At 48.0% G+C, this 23,899-nt stretch overlaps 1 protein-coding gene across 2 annotated transcripts; it reads right to left on the minus strand.

Moving 5' to 3' along the window:
• Positions 1-372: 372 nt before the first annotated feature.
• CTC1 (CST telomere replication complex component 1) lies at positions 373-20,211 on the minus strand. 2 transcript variants are annotated; one of them, XM_082441347.1, is made up of 23 exons: positions 19,773-20,210; positions 16,280-16,443; positions 13,196-13,433; positions 12,835-13,043; positions 12,364-12,508; positions 8,284-8,574; positions 8,053-8,181; positions 7,306-7,538; positions 7,002-7,179; positions 6,703-6,903; positions 6,020-6,146; positions 5,294-5,408; positions 4,816-5,143; positions 4,648-4,737; positions 4,216-4,409; positions 3,306-3,367; positions 3,036-3,210; positions 2,652-2,729; positions 1,845-1,989; positions 1,689-1,753; positions 1,275-1,440; positions 1,037-1,163; positions 373-881 (listed from the first exon to the last, which is right to left on the minus strand). In XM_082441347.1, the coding sequence occupies exons 1-23, from the start codon at positions 20,067-20,069 to the stop codon at positions 742-744; spliced, it is 3,897 nt and encodes a 1,298-aa protein (XP_082297473.1). In that variant the 5' UTR covers positions 20,070-20,210; the 3' UTR covers positions 373-741. The 2 variants fall into 2 exon arrangements, with proteins under 2 accessions (XP_082297473.1, XP_082297474.1); XM_082441348.1 differs by lacking the exon at positions 1,845-1,989 and having other exon boundaries at positions 1,689-1,844; positions 19,773-20,211.
• Positions 20,212-23,899: the final 3,688 nt, after the last annotated feature.

Below are 23,899 nucleotides of genomic sequence, written 5' to 3' on the forward strand. Positions count from 1 at the left end.
GCCTTAGGCCTGACCCACAGGACACCCACAGCACTGACCCCTTGACTGGGGTTCCACATTACGAGTTCCTCCCACGCCGCTCCTAATGCTTGGTGCTTCCCTCTCTCCATAACCACCTTTTATCAATACTTAGCAACAACTCCAGGCTTGACTTCTTCCTGGGCCCAACCTTGCTGACTGAGGCCATCATGGCAATGTTGTCTACCCTGCACCCCACACCCCAATTTACTCCCTTTAGGGCCTGACTTGACTGGACCAGAAGCTCTTCTCCAAACCAGTTTTGGCACTGGTGGCAAACAAGGGCTGAAATGATGGTAAACGATGGGCCAGCTGCCGGGAGGTCATGAGGCCTGAGACCCATGTGAGCACAAGTGAGAAACATCCCCAGAGCTTTATTGTAGAGCAAGGGGCCTGTCAGGAGCACCCCACAAGGGGCAAGTCCCTGCCACAAAGACAGAACCCAGGTGCTCAGGGCCACCTGTGAGCACAGGTGCCCTGACACCAACTGGAGAGGAAACAGCAACAGCACCATGATTTGCCTGTTTCCACAATTTCCTCAAGGCAGGCTGGCATTAGAATATAGGAGAAATAACAGTAGGGTAGCATTTTGTGAATCCAGGGATCCGGGGTCCTGGTTCAATCACAGAGAAGGTAAGAGCCACAACAAGGGGGAAGAGCTGAAGCCCAGGCCTCAAGGTCTCCAGCAGGGCAGGAAGAACTTTCAGGCCACTGCAGTTCGGGTTAGCAGGAGGAGGCTAAGGCCCCCAGGGCACTGGGGTGCTCAGGCTCCTGGATAGAGAGGCATGACAGCCGGATCCTGGGATTCACACGAGTCAGGAACGGCAACTCCCCACACTGGAACCGCTGTAGTCGAGGAGGTTCTGAGATGGGAAGAGAGGAAAACACGTGTCCTATGAATGTGGTTTTTAGTCCTCGCCCACCATTCTCCTCCCCGACTCCTGAAACCCCCTATCAATCCCTCCTCCCCCTTCCTCTTGGGACCCATCTATCTACACCCCTGCCCTTCCACTCTCACCTAATGGGATGATCTTGGAGGGTTTCTTCTCAAGCTCAAAAGAAAGCACAATAGGGCGGAGGACAGAGAAACTGGTACACAGTGTCCAGAGGAAGAGGGTCAAGGGCTCATCAGTCTTGTCTGAGGACTAGGAAGGAAAACTCAGGTTTCAACAGAACTCAAGTTTCTAAACGCTCTCTACCAAGCCCCCAGGAATTTGGGTATCTGAGCCCCCGCCTCCCAGCCACATCTCACCCACCTCAGGTTGGGCTCCAGGCCCTGTGAATTGCAAGGCCACTCTCCCCGGCCCTCGAACGAACTCGAGGAGGGAGGTCCACTCACTAGGACACAGTCCTAGTGCTGCTGCCACTTGATGATTTCTGCAGGTCACCACAGCTTCGGCAGTCCCATCCTCCACCAGGAGCCTGGGGGCGGGGGTGGGGAATGGGGAGTAGGAAATAGCAACTCCCACAGGGAACCCAGGTGGCCAGTCACCTGGACCCAACACGACTCCCTCTCCATCTTTTCCAGCTGTTAGCTCACTTTATTCTCATTCGTTGATTTGAAAATATTAAGCAATTCCCACAAGCCAGGAATTGTGCAAACACTGGGACAGCAGACACAAAGTCACGTAAGTGGTGGGACGGGCACCCACCTTGTGCTCTGCTCTCACCTGATGCTGGCCTGGCTTATAGACGTCTGAGTGGGGCAAGCAGGGCTCTGACGAGTACACCTTCCCTGGGATGAAGAAAGTGGTTGGGAAAATCCCCTGGATCCCATCACATCCCTCTGGCACCCTGCACCCAGCTCGGCCTGTTCCCTCTCATACCTGCGGGCAGATGCTGGTACAATGAGCACACACCCAGAGGAGCTGAAGGCTGAAGACCGAAACGACATGGCAAGAAGCAGTGGCCCGGAATGGGGCCTTGTCACCTTGCAGAAGTTCAGCTAGGTAGATGTGGGGCAGGGGGGCACTAAAGAGAAAGGGGTCAAGAAACAGCCAACAGGGTTCTAAAAGCAGGATGTGTCTGGAAGGACTCAGCACGCATACAGATGGGGACAGTAGCGGCTTCCGTGCTCTCCTGGAAGCCCCATGGCCCCCATTTTGCTGCTTCTTTTTTTTTTTTTTAGTTTTTGTTGCACCGGGTCTTCGTTACGGCACACGGGATCTTTAGTTGCAGCATGTGGGCTCATAGTTGCGGCACGTGGGATCTTTAGTTGAAGCATGCGGGATCTAGTTCCCCGACCAGGGATTGGACCAGGGATCAAACCTGAGCCCCCTGCATTGGGAGCGCAGGGTCTTACCCACTGGACCACCAGGGAAGTCCCCCCATTTTGATTCTTGATCTCTGATTGTCATCAGTTATTTCTCAGTCTTGAAAAACCAAGATGTTGCCAAGAAAGATTTGTATTTTGGACTGAAAAGCCTTGAAAATCCTAGAACACTAAATCTTTCTGGGTAAAATGATAGGTACTGGACATCTTTTATTTGAAGCAGAGGAAATCCTTGCAACTCAACATATTTTGCTAGGAGTGGAGAAGACTGTAGTTATGACAAAAATTCCAGACCCTGGAACAAGTACGGTATGCAGATGTGAGGCTGTGAAGTTTAGGGATCGGGGTCTGGGCCACTGACCTGATTGTGGTATCCGGGGGAAAACTCAGGACCTGCACACAGGTAGACGACCGGAAACAACAGTAAACATTGTGGGATCTGCAGGGGGAGGAGGAAGAGTGATGAGGAGAAAGAAGTCCACGTGAAGGAGGAGCTGGGACTGCGTTACAGGCCAGGCCCCTCCCCCAAGGGACATGCCCTAACCCCGGCTCCACTGGAGCAGAGGGAAGAATAAGGGAAGGACTGGTCTGGAACATCTCGCAGGGGCAGAGGGCATAAACGCCAGAGAAACACAGTAAACGTAATACCAAAGAGAAGTTGTCATTGCCACACACGTAGGGGCGAGCGTTCAAGAGAACCACATCAGTAGGAAGGGGAGGCAAGGACATCAACACAGATCTTCACCTGGAAACCTTTTTCTCTAGCTGGTTAAAGTAGACTCGGGCTCCTGGAAGAAGTCCCTGTGGGGGAGGCAAGTGTGGGTCTTCGATATATATGTCCAAGTGAGGGGGAAATTCGCAGTCGGCCGTCTCCAGAGCTACGGTGAGCTTCACACACCGTCTCGTGGCCCCAGAGCTCCCTACAGAAGGAGAGGCGAGGGGTCAGTGGTCTCTCTCAGGATCACAAGGTCCCACCACTGTATTTCATACCTTTCCCCAAAAGACGTGTCATTACCAGGCTTCATCCAGAGATGTGACAAAATCTCAGCTGAGAAAGACACCAAGGAATCTGTGAAACTGGAAGGTCAGAGAAATACAGTGAGAATGGAGGCTTAAGAAAGCAGAGAATGGAGTCAGATCCAAGGACAGAAAGGAGTTACAGTATCTGCCGGAACATTATCTATGAGGCCCTGGAAAGCCTTGCACTGTCTCAAACCACATGCTAAAAGTAACAGGGTTCATGGGAAAAGCAGGGTTGTGCAGATCACTCAAAATCCACACAGCCTTGCACCCAGAGGCCTCACCAAGAAACGCCCCAGCAGAGGTGAATCTCCACTTGCATTTACACCCAGAATCTGTCAGTCCACTGTTCACAGCTTTGTATGCTGGGGCCCATGCCCCCTCCCTTCAAATCATAGGTCCTTGAAAACTTTCACTTCTGACAGTGATCAATTTTGTAAAAATTACACATGTAATCCAGTAGGGTGTTTGTTTGCTTACACAGGGGGGAAGTATCTCTGCAGCTTCTTCAACTGCACTGCAGCTACCCCGAAAAAGCCTACACGAGGAAAGTATAGCTGTTCCTGAAGCCATAAGCCAGCCACTTCTTGCACTAAAAGGAAGGTTGTTCCCTAAAGCTTTTCAGCTTTTGTCCTTGTTTTTTTGTCTCTTATATTTCCTTTTATTGCTAAAGCTTTTCCTGAATTGTGAGAAAGCCTGCTCACAGTCATTTCAGAACAGTAACATACTGGGGGGAAATCAAGTGTGAAACACAACTTGCATCTTACACTGACATCATTCCTCTAGGAGCTAAATCACATGCAAGAAACACACACTGTAGCAGAGAATGGGCTGTTCATCTGACGCAACCATGGCAGAGGAAGAGAGAGCAGCCAAACTAGCTGGAGAAGCTGGGGGACATTTACTTGTCACTGAGCAGGTCAGTCAGCGAGGATTCAGGCAGTGCCCTGCTGATACCCAGCACCTCTGGGATGTCCTGGGAGCTCGCAAGTTCCAGGGTCCACTCATCCTGGACAGTGAGGCAGGACGCACAGCCAGCCAGCTCCGGAGGACGCTGGGATACGCAGGATGAACCACCCTCCTTGAACAACATTGGTGTCTGCCAGGAAATGGGGAGATGATCGTCTCTGAGTGTGTCCTGGTCCAGAGAGAGGTTCCTAACATACTACAACCCAGTTTTGTTTCCTCTCTGGAGCCTAGTGAAGGAAGTGATCCAGACACAGACAGGCCTTCTATGTGATCTAAATCCACCCTTCTTCTAGACCTAGAAGTTCCTCTCCAGACCCCAAGCCAAAAAAAGCTTTCTGGGGAAGGGCATGGTGAACTAGGGCACTCACGGGAGGGCCAGGGACCACGAGTCGGTACACTTGCCCTGGGTGCAAGAACTCAAACCAGCGGACCGAGGAGCTGAGGAAGATGAGGAGAACCTGAGGGGGAGAGCAGGGTCCCTCAGACAGGAGCTGGGGCACAGGAGGTCAGGTCCCAGGTCCCAGGCCCCAGTTTACCTTCTGATCTGAGTTTTCATCTTCCCTGGGCTCGGGTGGGCCCCATCCAGTTCCCTCCTTCTTCTGGGTGCCCCCAAGCCAGCTCCCTAACACAAGGAAACTGAGGGTGGGCTTGGGCACCTCCGAACTGACTCCTGGGGTGACACAGAAGTTCCTCTTCATCAGAGCCTCCTTGTGGGACAGCAAGAACAGCCGGCTCTGTCCTATGTGGGGACCCTCTGGGAGGGAGGGCTCTGTCTGAGGAGGTGTTGAGGAGGTGGCCGAGTGAAGGACAGGTCTGGGCACAGACAGGATCAGGGCATCAGCCAGAAAAATCTGGACATAGACTCTGTTGGGAGAGACAAGGAATAGGTTTCTTAGCGATGCAGGCACCGGATGCTGTGGGCCCCAGAGTCCTACCACCTGCACCGGGCCCTTCCCCTTCCCCTTCCCCTTCCCCTCAGAGACTCAGAGGACAGCCACCACTCTAATGACCAACCTGGCCTGCTTCTTCTGGATGAAGCCTGTCATGCTCAGCTCCTTCCACGATGGGAAGCTGCTTCTGACATTCCTTTCTACGACCAACTGGAACCTCTCTGCCCGCACCAGGCAGCCTGGAGGAAGAAAGTATTTCTATTTTGGCAGGAGGAGAGGATTGTGGGATGGGCAGTAAAGCTGACTGCCCTGCAGGTCTCACTGCCTAACTCAGGCCAGAGCTGCTCCCCTAACACAACGTGAAGGCCTAGGCCTGAGCCCCATCTTGGAGGAGTCATACCTCCAAGGGAGAAACCATTCCACCTGCAGGGCCAATCCCACCCCTGGCCACCTAGGCTGAGAGGCCTTGATTCTACTTTCTCATAAATCCCTAAAACGTCTGTTCCGAGATCTGAAAAGCTTTCCTCTCCGGGGTTTCCCTGCCTACAAACCTCAGTAAGCCCAAATAAGCCCATTACTCTTCCACACTAAGAAGGTAAGAAATGGAAGTTGTCATCCTGGTGTGCCTAGGGAGGGAGAAGTGAATGTTGGGAATTGTATTTCTGGCCGGGAACCCCTTGCTCCTTTACGCCACCTGCCAATACCAGCCTCCTACACCTCCCGCCAGACTGGTTGATCAACAGAAGCCACTCCAGCATCTCTAGTAAATCCCAGCAGTGCTTTCTGCCAAGCCCCCAGTTCAGAGAACCTCTACCCCACCACCATCTCTCTCCACCTCTGAACTCCAAACCTATGAGCCCAGGGTCAGTGAGGGGCTGCGAGGGCTTGGCCAGGAGTAGGCAGCGGAGGGAACCACTTTGGTCCTGAAGTCGCAGACAACCTTTACGAGATGAAGGCACCAGAACCCCAAGTAGAACCTACAAGGAGATGAAGGCCGAGGCATCAAGTTTTATTAAACAGATATACTGGCCGAGGCATCAAGTTTTATTAAACAAATATACTGAGAATCTACCATGTGCCAGGCACTGTGTTAACTGTTAGAGCTACAAAGTGATCCACAAAAACATGGTCTGTGACCTCAAAGAATTTATATTGAAGTGCGGTAGACAGATGTGGAAAAAACGCACCTGCATTCACACATTTAGTAGCCAGAGAGAAAGTATACAAATCGAGGTTACAGGTAAGAGACCATGGAAGACCTCCCAAGACATAACAAGGAGTTTGGGTTTGATTTTATACACACTGGTAGAAACAAGAGAAGCATTTAAATTAAGAGAGTTTTATAATCGATGTTCAATTGTACCCCACCCCCTTCTAGTTGCTGCAGGAGAACGGATTAGAGGGGGCCAAGACGAGATGGAGCATTCTAGTTAGAAGGCTAGTGTGGTCAAAATGACAAGAAAGGACTACGGTAGTGGTAGTGGAAATGGCAAAAAGAGGAAGTCCCCTGAGTCCCGCTGGAGCCGCACTTACCGGGGCCGGGTGGAAGGCAGAGGGCAGCAGGCAGAGCCAGGACCAGGCCAGGCGCTGATTGAGTTGGCAACTGGGCAGGTGAGAAGCCTCTGGGAGAGGCAGAAGGGTCTTAGGGTCAAAGGAGGCCCAGGCCCTGCACTTCCCTTCCTCTTTCAGGGCGGCCAGTGTAGGGAAAGAGCAGGGGGTCTGCAGTCGAGCATACTGTCAGAGAGAAGAGACATGAGATCACGCGTCCCCTGTGCCCGGGGCGTCCCCCGGGGCGTGAGCTCCACCAGCTCCGTGCCCCCACATCCTCAGACCTTCTGCAGTGGACAGCGATGCGGCTCGTCAAGGATCTCGTTGTGTGTGTTCCGACCGGGGCAGCCAGGCGGAACGAGAACCTCCAAGGTAGGGGCCAGGATCTGTAGTCCCAGGCTGGGGTTCCCGGGCGAGGAATGCTGCAGGAACTGGTGGTGTCTCAGCACATGGGGACACAGCCTTGGCCATGGAAAGAAGCGGAGTCACTTCCCCCAAAGACCCTGTCTCTCCCAGAATCCGGCTTCGCTGACAGAGCAAGTGTCCCACTCCCACCGCCTCCCCAGCCCAGACCCTCGTCCTCCTCACTTGCAGGCCAGCTCCTCCAGGGCCTTGGTGGCCCACAGGTAGAGGGGAAGTCCTAACTGATGTTCCCACACCAGCTGCTCATACAGGGAGGCCCCGGGGGCTCGGTGGGAAGACTGAGTCTCAGGCATCAGACGAGAGAAGCCCTGAAGTAGAACGGCGCCACGGAGGCAGGGGGCTAACATGGGCCTTCTCGTCCCCCCACCCATTGACTGCAGGAGGTGAACATCCTGGAGCTGGGGAGGCAGAAGGGAAAAAGCAACTCAGTGACCCCAGGCAGAGTTAAATGCAGTTTTCCACTGCCTGGGTCCCAGGAGAAATACAATTTCTCCTTTACAGGTTGTTTCCCTCCAGCCCCTTAGGCCTCGCCTTCCATCACAAGCCGCTCCCCTGCGGTAAGGCTTCATCTCCCAGGAGCCTCACTCAGCCTTTCTGTGGGCCAGGGGGCTCCTGGCCAGCGGGGCCCTGGCTGCTCACCTGCACTTCAGCTCCAGTTGGAAGACCCTTCTGGAAAGGAGAGGCTCTGGGCCTAACCGCTCCTCCCAGAGCCCCACTCTCTACTCCCTTCCGATCTGAGCTCTCGTCCAAATCATTCTTAACAAAAGCACCCCCGCGCCCCAACACACATTTATTATTTTCATAATCTTGCTGTAGAGGTGTCGACCTGCTGCAAAGAAGGACCAGCCCGTAAAGGTAAGAGAAGCTACTGAAAGGGTCTCCTTCTGTCACCAGCCCTGGCCCCTCACATACCTCCAGACGGACTCCTGGTCGCACTACCTGCCTGAGGCCACGGAACTGCTGGTAGGCGAGGCAGAGCCCCAGCTGCCCGTCCAGCTCGTAGAGGCCCGCAGGCTGATTCAGCGTGCCAGTGACCGTTCCCTGCAAAGAAGCCAAAGGGCCAGGTGATCCCTGTTCCCTTCCTCTTGGGAGACCCCCACGTTTCCTGCCCTTCGGACTCAAGGATCTCTCCCTTACGCTCACCGTGTATGATAAGAGCCTGGAGTCCCGGACGAGACCGTCTGGACCTGGATCCTTCTTGCCTTGGGGACTGCCGGGTATGGGGAGTGGCTGGGGGCTGGTCTCCAAGGGGGCTCCTTCCAGCTCCAGTTCCAGCTCTCGCACACATTCTGGTTTCAGTGGCAGAAGCTGGGAGGAGGGACTGGTCATCCAAATCCGGCAATGGTGACCAGGGAGCTTGGACACTCGCAGCTCCGTCAGCACATAGGCCTTATGAGGCCAAAGGGCTCGGTGCCACACCAGCTGGGCAGGGACCTGGCTTGTGCGGAAGCAGGCAACACGGTACGTGAGGGGCTTCCCATGATGCTGCCCCTCTGCCAGGGTCCCTTCCCATCACAATGTGACCTCAAAGACCTGCTCCTCGAGAGCCTTTCCTTGCCTCTTCATCTTCCCTGTTCGCCAATTAAATCTTAAGCCACAGAACTCTCAGGATCTCTCCCCTCTCATAGGAGACAGCAGATACTTCCTAATCCCTCCCCCAAGGCACAAACCACCCCTACAACTTTCTCCAAAATATATAAATATTCCTTTCAGAAAATTCTGCCCTTTCCCCATCCCACTCCAACATACAAACCAGCCATACAAACAACATTCACTTATTTAATCAGTATGCACACGGTACATAAGTATCCAGTATTGGGACAGATGTTAAGGGAAATATCACAGACTTCTCTCATCGTCAACATATTTCAAACCACTGGGAAACACAGACACAAACCCAAGTAATAACATGGAGCCATGTATGATCAAGTGGCAAAAACAATATACATCCGGTAAGGTTTCAGAGAAAGAAAGAGGTCAGGATGGGGTGGAATGATCAGGAAGGCCAAGTGAAAGAAGCTGAACTTGCCAGGGTCCTGAAGGCCATCTCTGCTTTGCTGAAGTAGTGAGGAGAGAGAAGGGTGATTCAAGCAAGAGGCAACAACACAGAAATGTTCAGAACTCAGAATGAGCAAGGCAGTGAAAACCCTGGCCAGGATGGAGGAGGAACGTTCTTGGCAGTTGCCAGAGACAAGACGGAAGGGCTGAGATGAAGAAAAAACCCAGAAATAACATGCTGAAGACTTTCAATCTGTTGGAAAGGGAGAAATATCCAAGTAGGAAAGTAAAAATGAACGGCAGAGGGTCTCATAGGGAATGGAGAAAGGTGGTTGTTGAAGAAATGTAAGCAAAAGGAAAAAAGTTACACCGATGAGACCGTTAATAAATGTAACGATCTTCTAGGGCACGTCCCTCCCAGAGCACGGCTGCCATTCTCAGGGGCTTCAAAACACACTGATGGGGCTTCCCTGGTGGCGCAGTGGTTGAGAATCTGCCTGCCAATGCAGGGACACGGGTTCGAGCCCTAGTCCAGGAAGATCCCACATGCCGCGGAGCAACTGGGCCCATGAGCCACAACTACTGAGCCTGCGTGTCTGGAGCCTGTGCTCCGCAACAAGAGAGGCCGCGACAGTGAGAGGCCCGTGCACCGTGATGAAGAGTGGCCCCAGCTCGCCGCGACTAGAGAAAGCCCTCGCACAGAAACGAAGACCCAACACAGCCAAAAATAAATTAATTAATTAATTAAAAAAAAAACCAACACACTGATGGCTCTGGATACTTGAACTTCACGGTCCCCTATGCTCCGCTTCACAGACCCCCATTTCTCTCTAAAACCAGCTGGGTACCACCAGTCAGAACTTGGACGTCACAACTCATCATAAGGTATTGCTAAGTTTTCACTTAAGCTTACTGCTTATGCAAAACAAGTAGCTAATGATGATTTGACTGAACACACAAATGAATGACTGAATACTGGTGCTTCTGCTCTCCCCTGCTCCCCCTGGGCTCACTAGACTTCCTCTAACCTCTCACTAGGACCTCCCAATACTGCAGCCACGTCTCCTTTATTCAGACGTTGAGGTCCTTCCCTTCCTCTGTCCAAATGCCAGGATCTGAATACCTATCCCCTGAATCCTGCCCTTTTTACCCACACTTCACCCTTGAGTTTACAGCATCACAGCCCTCTCTTTCCTCAACTCTTCTTCGAAGGCAAAAACCCTACTGAGGAAGACAGACCCATACCACCCCAGGGCAAAACACTGCCACTAACCCTCTCCAGCTGCGCCTCTGTCACTGCTTAGCGATCTCTTATCCTCAACTGCCTGGCACAGCAGTTTACCCTGAACCTTTACTCCTCTCTTCAGAGTTGTCTTTCTAGACATGACCTCACTCCTCTATCATGGAGGAGATTCACTGGGATCATCTAGAGTGACAGTATTTCTCCAACGTGTCTCTTCAGCAGCCTGTAAACAAACCAAGGTCACTCCTCCCCTGACCTCCCAGACTTATTCCAAAGCCCACCTCTGCACCTTCACAGTGCCTTGTGCATGTGCATGTCTCTACCCCAGCACTTATGACCCTGAACAGTAATCACTGACTCACTTATCCGGCTGAGAGCTTCCAGAGGACAAGAGCCATCATCTTACTCAATTTTGTGCCTCTGAAATGACCAAAGCCCCTAGCATACAGCACATGCTCAATAAAGGGCCAATCTTGGTACAGGTGATACTCTAGTCCCAGACAGCCCTCCCTCTCTTCTAGGGATTCAAATCCTAGCCACCTTCAAGAACCAGATCAAGTCTAAACTCTCCCTTCTTAGGCTTCTCTCCACATAATAAACTCTAGCTAACCTGCTATAGCAGTTACAACTATACCACACACCTTGGAATTTACACACTGTTCTGTATTACTCTCTGCTTGTTTTACAAATCAATACGATATAGAATCTACAATAAGATTATAAACTACCCAAAGGGCTTGACCTACTTTAGTTGCCCTGCAGAAATTCAAGTGCATTTCAGAGCTTTCCCCCTCGAATGAGCCAATCCTACCATGCCCAGAATTTTTGAATGCTCTAGGAGACTTAAAACATTCTAATGTAAACAATATACATAAGCTCCTCTTTAACCCAAGAGGAAAAAACAAGATTAGAAATTTGGGTGGTTTGTAAGCTTTTTTAGTTTCTTTATACTCTAATTACTGTTACTCCAGCTCATGACACACACAGATACAGGTTAAGAATTCTTATAGTGCTAGTAAATTTCAGTTTCCTTTTTCGATATGTATGTTAAAGAGCCCGTTCATCCTTTAATTGTTTTGAATGCTTCTGAAACGTTATTCAGATAATTGTATAAATCGTATAACAATAATCAGTATAAAAATGAATGACTTTAGGGCTTCCCTGGTGGCGCAGTGGTTCAGAATCCGCCTGCCAATGCAGGGGACACGGGTTCGAGCCCTGGTCTGGGAAGATCCCACATGCCACGGAGCCCTCGCACAGAAACGAAAACCCAACACAGCCATAAATAAATAAATAAAAATTATAAAAAATAAAAAAAAAATGACTTTAAAATCATACCAGGGACTTCCCTGGTGGCGCAGTGGATAAGACTCCGCACTCCCAATGCAGGGAGCCCAGGTTCGATCCCTGGTCAGGGAACTAGATCTCACGTGCATGCCACAACTAAGAGTTTGCATGCCACAACTAAGGAGCTGGCAAGCCATAACTAAGGAGCCTGGGAGCCGCAACTAAAGAGCCCACCTGCTGCAACTAAGACCCGGCACAACCGAATAAATATTTTTTAAAAAATAAATAAATAAATAAAATCATACCAGTTGATATAAAAAGACTCAACAATACGTACCAAGTTTTACTAAAAGTACATGGATTTCATGTTTTAATGGTGTTAAGATAAATACTTTCCTTGGTCATTCTTCTAATGCAGGGGAAAAACAAGTGATTCTGGCAGGTTTTCAAAACAGGACACATGATACAAAAGTTGTCTCCTCGAATGAGCTGCACAGCAGGGAAGTCTACTCCCCACCTCCTGTATGTAGGGAAGGCGTCACTCACACTGCTCCCTCAACAGCACTGTTCCAGAAACAACTCTCCCCAGCTGTCCTCCTTTCCTACCTGGTTCCTCCTATGATGTTATCTTTCCTATTAGGAGTTCGTACCCCGCTCCCACACCTCCACACCCCTGAATTGACCGTAATCCTCACCTGCACGATGACAGACACGTGGCTGCCAACTGGGGATGATCCACCAAGAGACAGGATGAAGTACGATTTCTTTCGACTTTGCACCAGAGCGCTCAATCGAACCAGCTCCCCAGCAAGGTTTGGCTGCACATTTCTGTGCTTGCTTCTAAAAAAAGTAGAGAGAAGTCATTTTTATTTCTTTTTTTTTTCCCCTACAAATGCCTTCCTTTCCACTATAATCTAGTAGTGATGTAAAATTTCCATACCTCAAAGCCATTGTTCTAAAAACCTCCTTCAAACTCTACCTGCCCTTAGATAAGGCACACTTCCCTTGAAGAATCTGGCTCTTAACTTTCTGAGAGGCCCCATTGTTCCCGATTTGGAACATTCCACCTATATTACTCTCGATGCCTTTCCTTCCCTCCTTCCACTGACCCACCATCATCGTCCCAGTTTTACAGTGCTGCCCCCTCCCCTACACGGAAGAATCACCTGTGCCTGAGCAGGCGGGAAGCCATCTCTGGGTAGAGAACAGGGATGGGGGTGAGGGGGCCAGGACTGATGGTCAAGGGAAACACTGGCACAGGGGCACCCCAGAGCTCCAAGTGCCCTTCTCCTGAGGACTTCATTGCAGGAGGGAGGTAACTCCAGCTGGGGAACAGAAAGAGATGGCCCAACCAAGAAAGGTCCAGATCTATGAGCTAGAAAAGACCAAGGGCGAGGATTAATCAGGACCCTAGCATCCAGTCCAACCCCCCCTCCATCTCTGTTCCCTCAGAGACTTAATTGTCTTGCTCCCTAGACACCATTCTTATTAGGATCTGAGGGATCTGACTGCGCCCTTCCTACTCACCTCACAGCCCAGGGTACCAGTGTTATCTCTTATATAGAGGCTTCCATTCCTGCACTCTTGTTCCAAGTCCCCTGATAGGTCTGTTAGTGTCCCTAAAAGTAACAGCCGTTCCCGGGGCAGGGGGACCCCACATGGTCCAGCCTCTTTGGCCCAAGCCTGGTACGCAGTACTGCTCCAGGACAAGTGGCTGCAGCACGGAAGACGTTGGTGGGTCCTGAGGTCCTTTACTGAGACAAAGCTGCAGAGTGAAGAGAACAGAAGTTTTGTAAAGCTATGTCCAAGCCTAGGAATTTTATCCTCAACCCCAACAATCCCCCAAGATCCCAAGGAAAGATCAGTGGGGAACCTGGACTAAGAAAGTTTGATTGATTGAAAAAACTGGGAGTGAGGGCCTAAGAAAATGAGGATGGGGTCTGGGTCCAAACACTGGGTAGTACCTAGGGAAGGCAGGAAGAAAGTCTGTGCTGAATCATATCTTGAACAAGACAGTGCCACGGAGAGGACCCAGAGAAGTGGAGTGGGAATGTAAGAGCAGCCTGAGGAGATGAGCACGTGGGGAGAACATTTTAGAGACAACACAAACTGCTCCCTTGACAGCATCTCAGCTCTCAGCTCCACAGAGAACTTCAGTGGGGGCACTAAGGCATCTGCCTAATGGCTCAACCTCATTGGCCCCAGCCAGGTTTCCTTCCTAGTCTGGAGTATCACGGTACTAGAGACTGGCTGGGAAGCTGAGGCTGAGGTGGGAGTTGATATCACAAGCTCCCAAATCTCAAGAGATGTTTGAAATCAACCATTCTTTTTTTTTAAATACATGTATTTATTTATTTAGTTAGTTTTGGCTGCATTGGGTCTTTGTTGCTGCGCACAGGCTTTCTCTAGTTGCGGCGAGCGGGGGCTACTCTTCATTGTGGTGCGTTGGCTTCTCATTGCGGTGGCTTCTCTTGTTGCAGAGCATGGGCTCTAGGTGCGCGGGCTTCAGTAGTTGTGGCACGCGGGCTCAGTAGCTGCGGCTCGCGGGCTCTAGAGCACAGGCTCAGTAGTTGTGGTGCACGGGCTTAGTTGCTCCACGGCACGTGGGATCTTCCCAGACCAGGGCTCGAACCCATGTCCCCTGTGTTGGCAGGCGGATTCTTTTTTTTTTTTTTTTTTTGGCAGGCGGATTCTTAACCACTGCGCCACCAGGGAAGTCCGAGATCAACCATTCTTAAGCAAAGTGCCGCAACACTGCTGAGTCACTACCAATTGTGAGGTATATCACAGAGAATGTGATACAAGTTAAATTATCAAAGTTGTGATAGATTCACATTTTTGTAATACCATTATTACATTCCCATGGTTTTTTCACTCACTTCCATTCCCATGGTTTTTTCAGCAGAAAAGAAACACGATAAGGTTACAAAACATGACAATTTATCCTCCTTGTTGCACTCATAAACATAAGCCACATGTGAGTGCTAAATATTAGAAATGCTGTTCTAGATGGCCCACTCCCCTTCCGCATCTGCCTCATTCTTCCCCAGTGACTTCAGAGCAGATAAAAGGCAAAGACAGAAACTAACATCGTTGCACCCCTGCTATACACATACTGTACTGGGTCCATTCACGCTCAATACTGCATTGAATCTTCACCAAAAACCCCTGGAAACACACCAGTGAGGAAATTTACAGAGGTTCAGGTACACAGTGATGTAGGTGGCAAAGCCAGGTATGTCTCACTCAAAAGTCTTTTTGTCTTTCCCTACTTCTACAAAAGCCTAGGAAAAAACAACTGGAGGGAACTGTGCCTTTACCCTAGGCACCTTCAGGACAGAAAACAGTAAGGATAGGGGTCACTTTTCTCAGGTTCTTCAGGGTTTGGGTCAGGAAGCTGAAGGTGATAACCGCAGACCTTTTGCATGGGCCACTGCCCTCTAACTTTCAAGGCCACCACAGTACCTGGCACACAGCAGGCACTCAGTGAAGGGAAATGGAAAAATGAATGAATATTTATACCTGTCAAATAATTTTTACTCTATCCTCATCCATCATCTTCTACATATTGTGCTATCTAGTCCACATTTATCTTGAAGAATAACAAGAAACTTAAACAGGTTGCAAGTTTTCTAAAAATTGCTGACTTACCACTTTTCAATTATTCTTTTTGGATTTTCAGTTATTATTGGGAAATAACAAAATAAACAAAGCTAAACAGATTTCTACCTTTTTTAAAAAAAGAACAGTGATATGTTTATTCACGTAACAGAATACCATACAGCAGTTAAAATAAATGACCTAGAGCTATCAATGTGAATAAATCTCAGAAGCATAATGTTAAGCACAAAAAAGCAAACTGCAGAGGATATACAAGGTATGGTACCATTTATACAAACTCTAAAGGTATGTAAAACTACTGTATATTGCTTAGGAATAGATGCATGGATAGAAAAAAATATAAAGATATTCACAAGAATGATATACCCTCATACTTCAGATAGTAGTTACTTCTATGAGGAGTAAGCAGGTTTCTTTTTGCAGAACTTTTCGGAGCCTTTAACCTGTCAATGAGCCTCATGATTCTCCTAGAGAAGTTTATCTTATCCAATGTCTCTCAAACTTATTTGGCCATGGAACCCTTTTCCTGTAGTACTTTATTAACATTGCCTAGAACGGTTTACGAATGGTAGTATAGTGTTAAAAAGGACAAAAACAAAACAAACAAAAAAACACCTTCAGAAGACCTCAAACTCAGGTCTTCCAAAAACAACGATCTACACTTGCTGAAAGATCATGGTCTGTATCTTAGCTTCCTAATGCACAAAATGAAATAGTATCAGCCTCTCTCCCCACTCTGAGGGTTCTTTTTCCGTATTTTCTTTCTATCTTCTCACGCCCCTCTCCTTGTCTCTAAACTTGACTTGAGCCAATTAAGGAGAACTACAGGAAAAGGAAAGCAGCTTGATGGAGAATGAGAAAGACCGGCAGAAGGGGTTTTCTTTAGACCACCTTTTCCTCCCCTTAAGTTTCCCCTCACTCAACTCAAATGATAAGTCCTTCCTTTTCAATCCCAAATTTAACTTTGCTGGGAACCTCACTTCTCCTTACCTGTAGCTGAGGGGCAGTGTCAAACCCTGGTTCCTTCCCTGGGACAACCAGATAGTCTTCACACAGTCAATTACCAGCTGAGCCAACTGGACATCAGGCTCCTTGCCAGGTGGACACAGGGTCTCTTCGATGAAGGCCTGGGCAGCCTCCAGCCAGGCTTGCTCCTGAGGAAAGTGAAGCGAGTTCATAGACCTTCCTGACCATCTTGCCCACCAAGGAAACTGGGGAAGAATAAAGGAATAGATTTTTTTTTTTTTTTTTTTTTTTTTTTAAAATCAAGAGGGAGAACTTCCCTGGTGGCACAGTGGTTAAGAATCCACCTACAGATGCAGGTGACACGGGTTCGATCCCTGGTCCTGGAAGATCCCACATGTCGTGGAGCAACTAAGCCTGTGCACCACAACTACTGAGTCTGCGCTCTAGAGCCCGTGAACTACAACTACTGAGCCCGCGCACCGCAACTACTGAAGCCCGGGTGCCTAGAGCCCATGCTCTGCAATAGGAGAAGCCCCCGCACTGCAACGAAGAGTAGCCCCCCCCCACTCGCCGCAACTAGAGAAAGCCTGTGTGCAGCAACGAAGACCCAGTGCAGCCAAAACAAAAAAAAATCAAGCGGGAAAAAATGAAGATGTAAAGTAAAGGAGTTTAGAGCTTGAAGAAACCTTAGAAGTCTTAGTTCAGCCAATCAACTTAGAAAACTGGCCATCCAGCTTTGGTCTTGCCTCTTTCTTTAACAAACCTGTACCAATCCTGAAAGTGCTCAAGTAGAATAAATATTCCTTGTGAACCCTTCTTTGAGTATCCCCGGCAGAACGCTGCTCCCTCCTTGGAGCTCCCACAGTACCTTGCACATGGAGCACTGACCACCAGATACAGTGGCAGCCCACCTTCTATGCGGTCTGATTCTAAAGCCAGCAAGTTGAAAAACAAGACTGGTCTAAGGTCACCCTCAAAAAAAATCCTTTAAATTGCTCATAAGGAATAGTACATAACACTGTACAGTAATATGTATACGGAAATGGAAATGTGCCTAGTAGACATTACATAAAAGGACATAAGCAGAGTATAATTTTTAATCATCCCCCTCTTGTTTTAGTGAAGTGTATACATTTGAGTGCCTATAAGCTAAATATGTATGAGATACAATCCCACTGGAATTGTTTCCTGTTCTGTCTTTGTAGCTAAGATGTGGGCTTCCTAAGGAGGACAGGAACCATCTTCGTGTCTGTACCAGATTCTGGGGACATAGTTGCCTCTATATACAGATAACTCTAGGGGAGGGGGCCAGCTTAGCTTACTCCTAGTGCTAAGCAGATTTATTTTAAAATTCCGACAGAGTTCAACAATACTTAATGACCTTTATCCTTCTTATCCCCAGTGATAATTCAAAACCATTATAGCTCTATCCCTGTTCCTCCAATGCTCCTCCAGTCACTCCTCCACATCCAGTTAACCTTTAGCAGCTTGAAAACAGCTTGAAAAACCAGTGTTCAAGTTCTAGATGGCTTCAGTGTCCTTGTGGATGGCCCTATCACCCTATCATTGACCTTCACCTTCACCCCACCTCAGTCAAACACTCTTGTTCATGGTCAGTGTTGTCAAAATTGGACCAGATTATCACTCAGAACTGCCCACCAACATCAGACTCCTACACTTTTTGCCTTCCTCTCTTGATCTACTCTTTTAGCTCCTATTCCTGAGGACCTGTCCATTGGCACACTGAATACTACTGTTTCTCAAAGTGGTACTGATGCCTCAGAATCACCGAAGCTCTGTTTAAAATGCAACTGATTTTTAGGTGATCCAGTCTATTGACTCAGAATCCAGGAGTGGGTGGGGTGGGGGGAGTTAGCTCCAGAGTGTGTTTTGAACTTGGGTCTTGTGTAGGGAAAGGAAGAAGTGAAAGAGGACATCCACATTTCATGGCAGAACTATTCGGTTGAGAGTGCTATTTGCCAAGTTAGTGAACATTGGAAGAGGGGTGGATTTTCTGAAAAGCTCACTGTTGGGCATATGTGGTGCCTGTAGGCTGGCCAGATGGAGAATCTGGCAGGCAGATGGATATAACTAGAGCTCAGGAGAGAGATCACAGCCAAAGTAGAGATTTAGCAAAAATCAGCATCTATCACTGGCTATTAAAGCCATGCAGTCAGTGGATGAGGTCGAGAAGAAAGTGTACAGTGTTCTCAAACTTCGGCCTATATCAGTATTAATCTGGGGAGCTTACTTAATTTAGATTCTATCTCTTCAATATCTTTTTACTGTTTTCACCTCTGGAACCTCAACATTGCTGCCATGGTCGGTGTCACTACCGTCTCTTACTACATTTAAACCACAGCGTTCTGACTGATACTCTCTAGTCCAGGGGTCCCCAAGCCCCGGGCCATGGACCGGTACCGGTCGGTGGCCTGTTAGGAACCAGGCCGCACAGGAGGAGGTGAGCAGCGGGCGGTGAGCAAGCGAAGCTTCATCTGTATTTACAGCCACTCCCCATTGCTCGTATTATCGCCTGAGCTCCGCCTCCTTTCAGAGCAGCGATGGCATTAGATTCTCATAGAAGCCAGAACCCTACTGTGACCTGCGCATGTGAGGGATCTAGGCTGTGCGCTCCTTATGAGAATCTAACGCCTGATGATCTGAGGTGGAGCTGAGGCAGTGACGCTAGCGCTGGGGAGTAGCTGCAAAAACAAATAAATTATCATTAGCAGAGAGGTCTGACTGCACAGAGACCATAATAAATCAATGTGCTTGAATCATCCCGAAACCATCCCCCCCCCCCGAAAAAGAAACTGTCTTCCACGAAACCGGTCCCTGGTGCCAAAAAGGTTGGGGACCACCGCAGTCCACTCTCTACTCTGCAACCTCAGGAAACGAAAACAAAACTCATCCACTCTTTTGCTTAGAACCCTTCAATAACTCCCAATTATCCTCCGGTTGAAATCACTGCCTACCAAGACTTACGAGACTGTCACCTTTGACCCCCTCCACCACCACCCAGCTGAACTTTTTGAGTTTTTCAAAGACACCTGCTCTATCTCTTGCCTTTGAACACGTTTTTTGTCTCCGCCTTGAAACTTCTTTTAGCGCTTTTTTTTTTTTTTTCCTTGCTAACTCCTGCACACACTTCGGGTCTCAGAAGCTTTTCCAGATTATCGGTTACCCCTTTCCCATACAGCTGCGTCAGGGGTCTCCCCCAGGAATCCACAGCCCCACAGTTAGCCGTTCGTCTGCTCCTGGCTTCCCATTGGGCTTGAAGCCTAAAGAGTGGACAGACGTGTATTTATGGCTCACAGCCGGCGCCACAGCCATGATGGAATAAATGTAATCGCAGAACCAGTGAGAGGGGCGGGACGAAGAGCCTCACCGTCCCCCCTCGCCTGGGGGCGGCCAGCTAAGTCAGGGAGGCAAAGAAGCAAGGTGGAGCTTACAGGAGCAGAAAGAAAATTTGGGACAGGCAAGAAAAAAGGGACGAGGGACAGAGAACAGCACTCACGGAGCCAGAAGCCTCAGCCCGGCAGGCAGCCATGATGCTCCGGCGACTCCACCCTCTGGAAAGCGCGCCGAGACTCGAAGGCGGGCTGGTCCGTGACGTCATCGGCGGGCGCCCCCTTGGCTCCACCGCCAACTTCTCCCCATTCAGCGTCAGGACCTCTCTGCTCCACTGCCACCTGTCTCCGACTCTGGCACTCCGACTCTGGCACTCCGACTCTGGCACCCCCAACCTCTTCCCCAGTGATATCCTGTCTGGCATCCGTGGGGTGGGGGAGCTCAGGAGCTCAAACACAGCCATTCTGGCTGGTAATTCCTATGCATCTTTCCATCTCCCTGATTGTGCCAAGCAGAGAGAAGTGTTTCCTCCTTAATGCAGCACATCATTCATACTTGCTTTGTGGCCTTAACTCATTGCTGTAATTGTTTAACTGTTTTCCCCACTTGACTGTGAGTACCTAGAACCTTTATTCTATTCTTCTTTGTATTTGGTGCCTAGAACAGTGCTTGTTGTTAAATAAGAACTTGATAAATTTTTGTGGATCTACTAATAAAAGCCTCTGCTCTCCCTAATTTAGTCAACCAACCAATCAATCCATGGCTTAATAGGCAGTTGAGTGCACAGAATTCATGCAACTATGTGTCAGGCACCGTTCTAGGCTTTGGGGATACAGCAGTGAACAAAGCAGACAAAAATCCCTGCTCCCATGGAGGTTACATTCTAGAACATGGGGGCTGACAGTTAAAAAAAAAAAAAGGTAAAATGTGTAGAATGTTAGTAATAGGTGCTATGGAATGCAGGGGGTGGTGTGGTGTGTCCCTTTTATATAGAGAAGGCCTTACTGAAAAGGTGACTTTATATTAAAGAATTGAAAGAGATGAAGGATTCATATGATGGGGATCAAAGAGAAAGAATGGGCAGGTGAAACAACAAACACAAAGGCCCAGCGGTGGAAAGAAATGCAAGAAGTCAGTGAGGCTGGAGGGGAGGAGGGGAAATTAAAGACATAAAGTAAAAGAGAGGCATTTAATGCCATAGTACACTTATAGGAGCTTCAGATTGTTTTTGGAGCAAGATAGAATAAACATTGACTATAATATAGTAAGTATAAACACTTTAGACAATAAGAATGCTCTAGTCATAACAGGAGAATAAAGACTTTAATTTTACAAATTATGGTATCCCCTAATTCAACTTCATTCAATGCAAGCTCTCTATTCCTTATTGCATGAACTAGTTATGCACTGTGGTGCTAAGTTATTTATAAGGCAAATCTTTGTTTGCAGTTATTTCCCATTATTACATCAGAGATGTGTTCCTTCCCTTTTCACCAAAACAATAGCAACGAGAGATTCCCCCAGAGAAGCTGAAACCTCTCTCCTACTCCACTCCAGCCACACTGGCTCCCTAATTAGAACACCAGTCAGAGCCTAGTCAAAATCCCAAAACTAATCATTCCTTTTGCATTCAATATTTCTCAACTCTGGAAGACCCCCAGCCACCATTTTTTTTTTAATTTAATTTAATTTATTTTTTTAAACAGCAGGTTCTTATTAGTTATCCATTTTATACATATTAGTGTATATATGTCAATCCCAATCTCCCAATTCATCACACCACCACCACCACCACCACCACCACCCCCCGCCACTTTCCCCCCTTGGTGTCCATACGTTTGTTCTCTACATCTGTGTCTCAATTTCTGCCCTGCAAACCAGTTCATCTGTACCATTTTTCTAGGTTCCATATATATGCTTTAATATACGATATTTGTTTTTCTCTTTCTGACTTACTTCACTCTGTATGACAGTCTCTGGATCCATCCACGTCTCTACAAATGACTCAATTTCGTTCCTTTTTATGGCTGAGTAATATTCCGTTGTATATATGTACCACAACTTCTTTATCCATTCGTCTGTCGATGGGCATTTAGGTTGCTTCCATGTCCTGGCTATTGTAAATAGTGCTGCAATGAACATTGGGGTGCATGTGCCTTTTTGAATTACGGTTTTCTCTGGGTATATGCCCAGTAGTGGGATTGCTGGGTCATATGGTAATTCTAGTTTTAGTTTTTTAAGGAACCTCCATACTGTTCTCCATAGTGGCTGTTTCAGTTAACATTCCCACCAACAGTGCAAGAAGGTTCCCTTTTCTCCACACCCTCTCCAGCATTTGTTGTTTGTAGATTTTCTGATGATGCCCATTCTAATTGGCATGAGGTGATACCTCATTGTAGTTTTGATTTGTATTTCTCTAATAATTAGTGATGTTGAGCAGCTTTTCATGTGCTTCTTGGCCATCTGTATGTCTTCTTTGGAGAAATGTCTATTTAGGTCTTCTGCCCATTTTTTTTTTAATTAATTAATTAATTAATTAATTTATGGCTGTGTTGGGTCTTCGTTTCTGTGCGAGGGCTTTCTCTAGTTGCAGCAAGTGGGGGCCACTCTTCATCGCGGTGCACGGGCCTCTCACTATCGTGGCCTCTCTTGTTGCGGAGCACAGGCTCCAGACACTCAGGCTCAGTAGTTGTGGCTCACGGGCCTAGTCGCTCCGGCATGTGGGATCTTCCCAGACCAGGGCTTGAACCCGTGTCCCCTGCATTGGCAGACGGATTCTCAACCACTGCGCCACCAGGGAAGCCCCTTCTGCCCATTTTTGGATGGGGTTGTTTGTTTTTTTAATATTGAGCTGCATGAGCTGTTTATATATTTTGGAGATTAATCCTTTGTCCATTGATTTGTTTGCAAATATTTTCTCCCATTCTGAGGGTTGTCTTTTCGTCTTGTTTGTAGTTTCCTTTGTTTTGAAAAGGCCTTTAAGTTTCATTAGGTCCCATTTGTTTACTTTTGTTTTTATTTCCATTACTCTAGGAGGTGGATCAAAAAAGATCTTGCTGTGATTTATGTCAAAGAGTGTTCTTCCTATGTTTTCCTCTAAGAGTTTTATAGTGTCTGGTCTTACATTTAGGTCTCGAATCCATTTTGAATTTATTTTTGTGTATGGTGTTAGGGAGTGTTCTAATTTCATTCTTTTACATGTAGCTGTCCAGTTTCCCCAGCACCACTTATTGAAGAGACTGTCTTTTCTCCATTGTATATCCTTGCCTCCTTGGTCATAGATTAGTTGACCATAGGTGTGTGGGTTTATCTCTGGGTTTTCTATCCTGTTCCATTGATCTATATTTCTGTTTTTGTGCCAATACCATATTTTCTTGATTACTGTAGCTTTGTAGTATAGTCTGAAGTCAGGGAGTCTGATTCCTCCAGCTCCGTTTTTCTCCCTCAAGACTGCTTTGGCTATTCGGGGTCTTTTGTGTCTCCATACAAATTTTAAGATTTTTTGTTCTAGTTCTGTAAAAAATGCCATTGGTAATTTGATAGGGATTGCATTGAATCTGTAGATTGCTTTGAGTAGTATAGTCATTTTCACAATATTGATTCTTCCAATCCAAGAACATGGTATATCTCTCCATCTGTTTGTATCATCTTTATTTCTTTCAGCAATGTCTTATAGTTTTCTGCATACAGGTCTTTTATCTCCCTAGGTAGGTTTATTCCTAGGTATTTTATTCTTTTTGTTGCAGTGGTAAATGGGAGTGTGTCCTTAATTTCTCTTTCAGATTTTTCATCATTAGTGTATATGAATGCAGAGATTTCTGTGCATTTATTTTGTATCCTGCTACTTTACCAAATCCATTGATTAGCTCTAGTTTACCAAGTCCATGAAGGTGTGCCCTATATCCTGGAATTTACCTCTGCTAGTTCATAGGAGGGAGAGTTGAGTTTAGGCTACAGTGATCAGACTGTAAGTTGAACTGGATCCACCACCACCCTCGTTGGTGTGATTTAAAGGTCAGGTTAGCAGTTTAATCTTGTGGCAGCATGCAGGATCAAATGAGAGGGCCACAGGGTCTGTCAAAGAGTGGGGTAAGTATGGAGGATTGGGAGCTGTCTCAGATCCAGTGATTTTGAATAAGCCACACTTGTTCAGGGGGCAGCGGGAGGTATAGGACCCAAGTCAGGAGAAGGATCAGGGACAAACTGATGAATCTGGAAGTCACTTTTCTTGTCCCTACATGGTCAAGCCAGGACTGTCACGGTACTATGGAAAAATTATTTCAGGTCTCAGTA

This window comes from Balaenoptera physalus, assembly GCF_965194825.1.
Source record: "Balaenoptera physalus genome assembly, chromosome: 20".
Lineage (NCBI taxonomy): Eukaryota > Metazoa > Chordata > Mammalia > Artiodactyla > Balaenopteridae > Balaenoptera > Balaenoptera physalus.

Excerpts from the sequence above, each read along its gene's own strand:
- CTC1 (XM_082441347.1), bottom strand. The coding sequence starts at position 20,069 with ATGGCTGTGTTTGAGCTCCTGAGCTCCCCCACCCCACGGATGCCAGAC. Across the intron at positions 16,444-19,772 it reads GGGCTGAGGCTTCTGGCTCC|GAGCAAGCCTGGCTGGAGGC; the intron begins GTGAGTGCTGTT and ends CACTTTCCTCAG. Across the intron at positions 8,182-8,283 it reads CCAGGCTCTTATCATACACG|GGAACGGTCACTGGCACGCT; the intron begins GTGAGCGTAAGG and ends GCTTCTTTGCAG.